Consider the following 9,979-nt stretch of genomic DNA (forward strand, 5'->3'; position numbering starts at 1 on the left):
CAGCTATTGGCTGAGTATGGCCGTGTGACCCCTCTATCAACACGCCCATTCACCCCCAACCAATAGGATGCTCTTAGACACACCCATACAAGGTGGTTTTTAGGAAAGAAGCCATTTTGCGCTAGCAGACACGCGGCTGGGCTCTTGCTGATAACATGGATACTCCTGTGAGGCCCCAGGAATTTAAGACACCGTTGGCACCTAAGATGTACTTTGGAGAGCTCCTCCCTATGTATTGTACTTACCGGATTCGCAACGGGAAGATTGAGGCAGGTGAGCAGGCCAAGTCTCCGGAGCTGGATCTAATTCCCCCCACTATCATAGAAAATCCAATGCTACAAACATGGGGAAACCAGCATGGAACACAGACGGGGTTAACCGGCCCCCCTGCAGATGAAATGGATTTTAGGATACCCAACCCTATGTGGTGTGTTTTCCGGACCCCTGCTGAGGAGTTTGAGGATGTGGCAGAGGACCAGGAGGAGGATGGACCTTTAAATGAATCTATGGACATAGAAAGCACAGTTCAACACTCACAGGTACTGAGGTAAATCAATATTTGTGTTTGTGAATGGGGTGGCTAATGAAGTTGGGTGGGGGGTGGCCTCTGAGGGGCCTTTTCACTGAACTATGCCTTTTTTTATTCTGTTACACCAGTTTGATGAGGACGTTATCCAAGCTTTTGAGAATCTGCACATCGGCAGCCATGTGGATATGAACATCTCCTGCGTGTCATGCTTTTGCCTTAATCAGAGTGAAGAGCAGAAGAGGAGTTAGTTTGTCACAATAAAACATTTTATTTTTTACCCTGAATGGTCATAATTGTGTTAAGCGGGGTGGAGGTAGAGATGTCGGGGGAGGAGGCGATATTAAAGAATATATATTATACACCTGGAGAAACAGGTAGTTTTGGTGGGGTGACCCCTCTCTTCCACGCGGCCAAAAAGCAATCTAAAACTCTAACTCGAAATAATGTTGCTGCCTGGCTTTCAGAGCAAGATGCTTACACATTACACAAGCAGGCCAGGGTTCATTTTAAGAGAAACAAGACCATAGTTTCTGGTCTGGATGCCCAATGGCAGGCTGATTTAGTGGATATGCAGCAGTTTTCCAAATACAATGAGGGGTACAAGTACATTTTAACAGTGGTGGACATCCTGTCTAAATATGCCTGGGCTTCAGTCCTAAAAGACAAAACAGGGGAGGGGGTGTCAAAAGCCTTTAATGATATTTTCAGGCAAGGTAGAAAGCCCGCCAAGCTTCAGACTGATCGTGGCAAAGAGTTTTTAAACAAGTCTGTAAGCAGTGTGTTAAAGAAGCATGGAGTTCACCACTTTGTCACCAACAGTGAAGTCAAAGCAGCCATTGTGGAACGCTTCAACCGAACTTTAAAAACAAAAATGTGGAGGTATTTTACAGCCAACAATACATTCAGGTATATTGACGTGTTACCTCTGCTCATAAAAACGTATAATCACAGCTTTCACAGGACAATTAGGGCCCGGCCTGCAGATGTAAATTCGGCCAATGCTCAGATGGTCTGGAGAATGGTTTATGGAGACTGTTTTGTGACAAAAGAAAAGGAAGGGGAGAATCCTCTGTTTAAAAAAGGAGACCATGTGCGAGTGTCTAAAAGCAAAGGGCTATTTGTAAAAGGTTATGAACAAAGCTACACAGATGAAATATTCATAGTGGAACAGGTCATCCGTAGAGGGAAGAGGCCTGTATACCAGCTCAAAGATTTTGCTGAAGACCCCGTCATAGGGTCATTCTATCCTGAAGAGTTACAGAAAGTTAAGGCAAAAGCAGACAGGGTGTACAGAATTGAGAAAGTTTTAGCATCAAAAGGCAGGGGGAAGAGAAAGTACTATCTAGTAAAGTGGTTAGGCTGGCCTGATAAATTTAACAGCTGGGTGCTTGCTTCCCGCCTTTGCAATCCCATCTACGAAAAAGAAGATGGATAGTGGGTTCTACGTCACCCTCCCTAGCAATGCTTGCGCAGATGTATTCCCACAGAACACCACTGCTGCTTTCACCATCCGACTAGCTCGGCCATTGGAACTTCTTGGTGCTTGGGAGGTGGCAATGGTTGAAATACATTACCCACACAGCTGGAGAACCATCCCCCAAACTACAACATTTGAAATGGCAAAGGATGGGGAGAAATGGGGCTTCCCTCTGAGACAAGGATATTACAAAGACATGTTTAGCTTGGTTGATGCCATGAACATTGCTATAGAAGAACACCCTAAACCCCCAGGGGCGGTGCTGCGCTATGACCTTGTTTCTCAAAAGGTTAAGATTTATGCTCCAGACCCCCATACTATCTCAGCAAGTGGAGAGCTGGCCCGCATATTAGGCTTGGTCCCGAATAAACCTGTCCAAAAAATACCATTTACTGCAGATATTACAGGGGGGTTCAACAGCTTGTACGTTTATACAGACATCGTGGAGTATCAGATAGTGGGGGACTACTACGTCCCCCTACTCCGGTGTGTCCCAGTTCGTGGAGAAAGCAATGAGCGTATTAACATTACTTATGACAAGCCTCATTACGTACCTGTCAGTAAGCACCACATAGACACTATCACTATTGAAATTAAGACGGATCAGAACAAGAACGTGCCATTTCGTCTCGGCAAGGTGATCGTGAAGCTTCACTTTCGTCCTCGGAAAGCCCTGGTCTTTTAAGCACATAAAGATGGTCATCTTAAAAAGCTATGGCGACCCAGATGTTTACAGGCATTACTACAGGAACCAAGCTGGAAACGCCCTTCCTGGATTCCAAGGAGCCCCTGTTATGTATGGGGCAGGTGTTGGGGGCATATTCCGGAGCCTTTTCCGAAAAGCCGTCCCTCTTTTGAGAAGAGGATTTGAGCTCATAAAGCCCCATGTAAAAAATGCAGCTCGAAATATTGCTAAAGATGTAGTGGGGCATGTTTCTGAAGCAGTTCTGAATAAAATGAGCCCACTTACACCACAAGAGGGGTCAGGCCTCATGTATCTTAAAAGGCAACGAGGGCTTAAAAGAAAAGCATCACGTGTTCCATTAACTGGCCCTCCACACCCCTTTAAAAGAAAAGCTGTGAAGCGCCGCGGGCCTCAGAAGCGGAAGGCAAAGAGAAGCGCAGGGAGACAGCCTCCGAGCCCTGGAGACATATTTTAAGCAGCAATGGCTTTTATTCACAGCGGCTCAGAAGAATGCACCAAATCAGAACTAGACCTGTTCCAAATAGCCCCTACGCAAACGAGCATCGAGAGGTGTCTTTTTATTGAAGTCCCACCCCTGGCGGCTTTGTCAGAATCAGCACCACTGGACTTTTTCATCGCGGGAAATGGTGAAGACTACATGGATTTAAACAACACTCTACTTTACCTGTGTTGCAGGATCGTGAAAGATGATGGTACAGACCTTGATAGAAATGCAAGGGTAAGTTTGGTGAACTACCCGATTGCCTCTATCTTTAGCCAGCTGGACGTGACTCTGGGAGACCGCCTCATCAGCCAGAGTAACAACTGCTATCCTTACAGAGCCTTTATAGAATCAGTGCTCAATTATAGTGAAGACACACTATCCACCCAATTCTCTGCAGGCCTGTTTTACAAAGATACACCTGGACATCATGAATCAACTGCCCTGGATGGAGATAACAAAGGGTTTGTTAAAAGAGCAGCCCTGACTGCTGAAAGCAGAAAAATCGACCTGCTGGGGCGCCTCCACAGTGATCTGTTTTTTCAAGAGAAGCTGCTGGTAAATGGAGTTGATGTCAAAATTAAACTGACACGCAGCAAAGATGCCTTTTGCCTCATGACAGATGGTCCAAATAGGGGGTGCAAATTACAAATCTTGTCTGCTTCCCTTTTTGTGAAAAAAGTAAGAGTAGCTCCTGGTGTCCGTTTAGGCCACGCAGAGGCGCTCTTTACAGCTAATGCCAAATACCCTGTGGATCGCGTGGGCATGAAAGTGTTTAGCATCCCCGCAGGGAGCCGTGTCAGCAACCAAGAGAATTTGTTTTTGGGGCAATTACCCAAGCTTTTAGTTATAGGACTGGTAGATAACGATTCCTTCAGCGGAGCCCATAATAAAAACCCATTTAACTTTAAGCATTATGACATCAATTTTGTGGCACTGTACCTGGACGGCGAGCAAGTACCTGCTAAACCTCTACAACCCAACTTTGAAGATGGAAACTGTGTGCGGGAATACATGCATCTGGTTCAGGCGGCTGGTAAACATATGAAAGACAGATCTTTGTTAGTTAACCGTGAGGAGTTTGCTCAAGGCTACACGCTGTTTGCATTTGACCTGTCTCCAGATCAGGAATGTGCGGACCACTACTCCTTGATTAAAACTGGTAATCTGCGTGCTGAAATACGTTTTGCCAATGCACTGCCTAACACCCTTAACATGATTGTCTATGGGGTTTTTGACAACGTTATTGAGATAAATCATAGAAGAAACGTTTTATTTGACTATATGTAACATGGATACCCTACAGCTGACATCTGTGTTATCTACAAGCCCTCACACCAAAAAGACTTTCCTTGGAGTGTTTCCAGCTGACTGGCTCCCCAAACAGAGACTGCATCGAAGGCCCGTGAGCCTAGTGGTGAATACCCACCCCCACAACCTCCCTGGAGAACACTGGCTTGCCATATACTTGACACTGGATGGGTGTGGTGAATTTTTTGACTCTTATGGACATCCTCCCGACAGCCCCCTGTTTCCCAAAACCATTGTGAATTTTTTGCAAAAAAATGCCAACAAGACTGCGTTCCAACCCAGACAGCTACAGGCTGACGACTCAGTGGTCTGTGGCTATCACTGCATATTTTTTCTACAGCTGCGCAATAAAGGACTTTCCTTTGATCAGATCCAAGAACTGTATTCTGATGACTTAGCTCAAAATGATCTAATGGTGGAAGAGTTTGTAAAAAAGAAGGGCATGCCCAAACTTGTTCCAAACCTCTTTGTGCAACCCCAGGCATGTGTATCTTGCAACGAATTCCACAATATTGAATTTCAATAAAGCGCCCCCATGTGGGCTTAAAATGTGATTTTTGTCTGTCTGTTTTGTTTAAACAAACAAACAAACACGGTATAAATTTTAAAAGGAAAATTTTTATTTTAAAGCATTACAAATTTATCCATGCAGCTGGCAAGCTGCCTCTTCGTTTTGTAGAAGCTCTACGAAAATGGGCCGGCATCTCTTTGGAGGAGACCGGGTTCTTTAGATGCTCGAAAGCTTGGCGATTAATCGGGTTTCCCACCACAGAAGATGGAACATTCAGCTCAGCCATGGCCTTCATGAAAGCATCCCAGCCTGTGGGTATGCGATGGCTAGGCAAGGTGTGTGTTTGAGTAACCCCCTTCACCAAGTCCAGCATATTGGAGCCTTGGATATTTTCTCCTTTGTACACAAAGACTCCACGGTCATCCCAAGAAGAAACACTTTTGTTTTGTCTCATTTTGTTTAACAGCACTTTTGCATGTTTCTTATATCTAACCGGCAAAGTGTCTATTATTTCTTGGAAGATCGCATCAGGAATTTTAGGGGTTTCTACAGAAGAATCCTCTGGCTGAGGCAGAAACAGGCTCAGTTTAGATTTTTCACTTTCCCCCTGTTTCACATGTGTTAAAAATTTTTGAAGCAGGGCATCGTAATGCTTGGCCTTCTCATATTCTGTCAAGTCACGCCTTTGAAGAATCCCCTTCATTTCAGCATCTAAGGTATACATTGTTGCAGTTCTGATGTTTTCCTCCTTAGGAGGAGGGGGCCCCCTTAATTGTGCTAACTGCTGGCTAGGAACCAAATACATTTTTTCTGCATATTCCATTACTGACTTGTTAAAAGCCCTGTTAAGAGAGGAATAGCAAAGCTTAACAGAGGGGCAATAAACCCACCAGACTGTTTCACCAACTGCTTCTTCCTTTTTAGAGATACTCTTTTGTTACTCAGGTTCTTGATGAAACTTCGCCTTTTCCTCAGTGTGCACACCTGCCGAGGTGATAGAGGGATGTTGCCTTTTAAAGTGTTGAGGGCGATTTCTGAGATAGCCGCGACCAGATCATCTGATGCTGAACATAAAATGGCTTTCCTCTGCTGTGGAGTAGCTTTAATGAGTAGTTTTAGGAGTGCCAAATTTCTCTTTATACGCCTGGACATGTTGTCCTTTGAAGGCCACGGGGACAACAGGGGGGTTAGAGCGCAGGCTTCTTTCTTTTGTACCCGGTGGAAGCCGGTTTTGTTTTTAAGACATACACTGCAGGCCACTCTGGTGGGAAAAGTCCTGTTCTTAACCTGTGAGAATCTGGTGTAGAGGCATTTAAATCTACAACCAAATACCCATAAGGGTTTTGTGTGGCATCCTCAAAGGCCTCCAGAAAGAACTGGGACTTCCCCGGGTACATTTGACGGGCCAGTGTTGCAATCTGTAACTTGTCTCTGGGGTTTTTAAACAACACTAGATATTTGGTATTTAAACTGATGGTTCTGTTGCTTTTCCCACGAAAGAAAATATTCTGAGTGATAAATAAGATACTCAGATTCCGATGATGCACGTATTTGGTAAAGGCTTTCTCAATTTCTGGATTTTCACAAGCTGAGTTCATCAAATCATCAACTATGATAAGATTTACTTTATTGGTGGGGAGAAGTTGATCATCATTAAGAGTTTCAGGCAGTCCTTCCACAAATTTTACAAAGGGGTATTTACAGAGGATTTCATCATACAGATTCTGCCAGCAGCTATAAAACCACACAATATTTTCAGGCATGACAGACAGTACATGTTGGGCATTTTCCAAAATGTTTTTTACAAAAAAACTTTTCCCACAGTTGCTAGGACCAGCCACTACTGCAGAAAATGGATGTTTCCAGCGTACATCCATATTAAAAACCGTATGGTAAAGTTTTGAAATCTTCCACTAGGACCCTCTTATCATAAACGACTTTCAATGTTTTTTTCAGTGGCCCTGTATGGATGAGCCACTGATTTTTGTCTCTTATGATGGAGGGCTGCTGGACTCGGATCTCTTTAGTAGTCTGCTCTGAGCCGTAGTCTAGCACCAGGTCCTTCAGCGTGTCAAAGTTTATTTTTACAGAATTGGAAACATTAAGAGTAATCCCCTTGGCTTTCATACACACCTTTCCCCCAGATAATCTGTAGCCGTATGTCTTTGGCCCAGCCGATGTGAATTCGGTAATATATTGATCTGGTGGGATCTCGCTTGTGAGGTCACCTAAGTAGTCTCCTAAAGGGGGATTCCAGTCCCCGTCTCGACTCACAAATATGACAGAATCGGTATCATGATACAAACAACGATCTTGCAATTTATCTAGCAGCTCATAAAGTTCCAGCCTTGCGTACGCAGTAGTAAAACAGGCAATCATTACATTAGTATTCCCTGATAATGTGTGCCTGTCTTTAGCGTGCTTCCAGGACACGCTTGCTGTCTCGTCATCAATTACATCAAAGCTGGATACTTCATATGCCGGAGAAAATGCATACTCTAAAAGTTTGGTTGGGTCCCTCACAATGCTAGTGTTCACCAAGTTTGACCTCTGGCCAAACTTGCCCCACAAAGAGTTCAAAAATAATTTTGCAATTTGCCTCTTTGCAGGGTTCTTAGCTATGTGTTCAGCGCGCAACTGAACACCTTCTTTCTCTAGGTAATCCTTAATATATTTCTCCCTTTTTTCCTCATCTGTACACCAGTTAGGGTACCCAGACGCTTCTTGTTTTTGCCGGAGGTGCATTTTAATATATTCTGAGAACAGTTCCTCAGAGCTTTCTTCAAAATGCCAGACTTCACTAATAGACATCACACTGTACCCCTTTTCTATAGCCTTAAGTAGCTCTATGGTACACCAGGTCCCTTCTAGGGCCCTTTCCTCCGCTGAATGAGCGCAGCGTGCTTTCAGTTTTGCCTCTGCACATGTGCGGCACAGTGGGAACAGAAGTTTGCTATCCACCTTGAAGGGTAAAACAGGGTAAAGGAGCCCTCGAGGTGGATGCACCTTAACTTTGGCAAGGCCAAAATATTCAGAGAGAGGGGCAAAGTCCTTATAAATAATGATTGGGTGACCAATAGGGTATTTCTTTGTCTTGTTTACGAAAGGGTACAGGCTGGTGAAGTCATAATAGTGTATTTTTTCCCCAGCCTGGGGCTTATAATACAAACAGACAGCATTTGTCCTCCCGCCAAAAAGGGCATCTCTAGGGCATAGAGGTGAGGGCAGTTTCTTTTCCCTTAGAAAAGCACCAAGATCCCTGTCATCCTCTATCATCTCCCGCCACTCATGTTCCCACAGGGTCCTAACTGCAAACCCCTGGCTTTTCAGAAAACTGGCCTTCATCTGTGTGCGGTGGTATAACTCGCCAAACGTAGAATCAGTCAGTGGATTTCTGTCGGTTGGGCTGAAGCAGATGGGGCAGCCATGGAAAAAACACCCATTAAACTCAAAGGCTGTGGGGGCCCCACCAACTTCTGCAAAACCGTCAAGAAAATAAGGTCCTACTTTTAACTCTCCACCTTTCAGAGCATGCTGTATCTCGATACCTTCTTTATGCTGGACATACAGCATCCACTGTATAGATGGGGTGGAAAATCTTTTGGTCTGTCTGTGGTAATTGTCATGTGGCAGCAGTGCAATTGTGTCTGGTTTTAAAAACATGTGTCTGAACATGGCCATGCAAACACCAGCGAGAGTAATATATTGGAAAGGGTCAATTTTTGAGATGGAAATAATTTCTTCCCTGTATAGGAGGCAGGCCTTTCTCAGGATTTTAACATCCTGCTGGCAATAATAAGACAGCTCTTTTTGCAAGTTGAAAACACTGTCTTGGTTATCCTGGTACCAGGACAGAAATTCCGCTCTCTCACCTGGCATCATATTATCAATGCCATAATCCTCCACCCTAGGCATGGGGCCGACATACGCCCAATTTGCGGCAGTGTTAAAGAAATGGGGGAAGAAGCCCTTGCACCCCTCAAAGCCCATGGCTTGTGGCAATTTTGCAAGCTTCATAGGTAAGAAGTTTAAACTGTCTATAAACCTAATACCAAACTTTTTTGCAGTCACACACATCAGTTTTCCCCCTTGTGTAATGAGGTCTACATCCACCTTTTCAACCAACAACTGCCTAACAATAAAGTAACTATCATATCCTTTTGCGTTATGGGCTAGAAAAGTGTAATCCTTGTACTTTTTGTTGATGAATTTTTTAACAAAGTCTGAAACGCACTTTCCACCCTTAAATTCCCAAGAATCACATTCCTCTAGCCCCATAGCGAAAATGTAATTTGCAATATGTATTCCGGATTCCTGTGTACATTCAAAATCATAAAATATATATTTGCTTGTTATTTTAGTTTCTTTAATTGGGGGCATGTAGCAGCGGTGGCTGTTTATGTCCCCAACGGGCTCTTTGCACTGCTTACACCACCGCACCCTGCATGTGTGCTTCTTTGGAGCATAGGTGCGGCATGAATTGCAAAATATTTTAACTGTGCATGTTGCCAAATTCAAGTGCCTTTCCAAACAGGACCTTGATTTGCAATATATTTTACAAGTAGGGCACCTTTCCTCCTGCTGAACAACACATTTTGTCTCCAAACATAAGCGGCACCGATACTTGCAGGTGTGTGAGTGGCTATAAACATTACCACAAACAGAGCAATAATTTCTCTGGCCAAAGAACCCCTTTATGTTCCTAATGCCGTAGAAGTGATTTTCATAAAGCAGTACAAAGTATGTTTCAGGATGTATGGGATCCCCACTTCTAAAGATTTCCCAACCTTTGCCCCCATTGATAACTACTCCTATATTCACCTTTAAATGTTTCTCAAACGTGACCACATCAGATAGTAATATTTTTTTATCCTCTGAAATTCCTAGTTCTCTATACAAATTGCGGGCTCTTTCTGATAATTCCGGAATGGTGAGCATCCTCTTTGACATAACCGCCAAGAGAC

At 44.0% G+C, this 9,979-nt stretch overlaps 1 protein-coding gene across 1 annotated transcript; it reads left to right on the forward strand.

Moving 5' to 3' along the window:
- Positions 1 to 3,172: 3,172 nt before the first annotated feature.
- Positions 3,173 to 4,483, forward strand: LOC129323559 (uncharacterized protein F54H12.2-like). The gene has a single exon (XM_054970093.1). It carries the CDS (start codon positions 3,173 to 3,175, stop codon positions 4,481 to 4,483), a length of 1,311 nt encoding a protein of 436 aa, XP_054826068.1.
- Positions 4,484 to 9,979: the final 5,496 nt, after the last annotated feature.

The sequence above is a fragment of the Eublepharis macularius genome, chromosome 2 (genome assembly GCF_028583425.1).
Source record: "Eublepharis macularius isolate TG4126 chromosome 2, MPM_Emac_v1.0, whole genome shotgun sequence".
Classification (NCBI taxonomy): domain Eukaryota; kingdom Metazoa; phylum Chordata; class Lepidosauria; order Squamata; family Eublepharidae; genus Eublepharis; species Eublepharis macularius.

Coding starts and splice junctions, on each gene's coding strand:
- LOC129323559 (XM_054970093.1), top strand. CDS start 3,173: ATGGCTTTTATTCACAGCGGCTCAGAAGAATGCACCAAATCAGAACTA.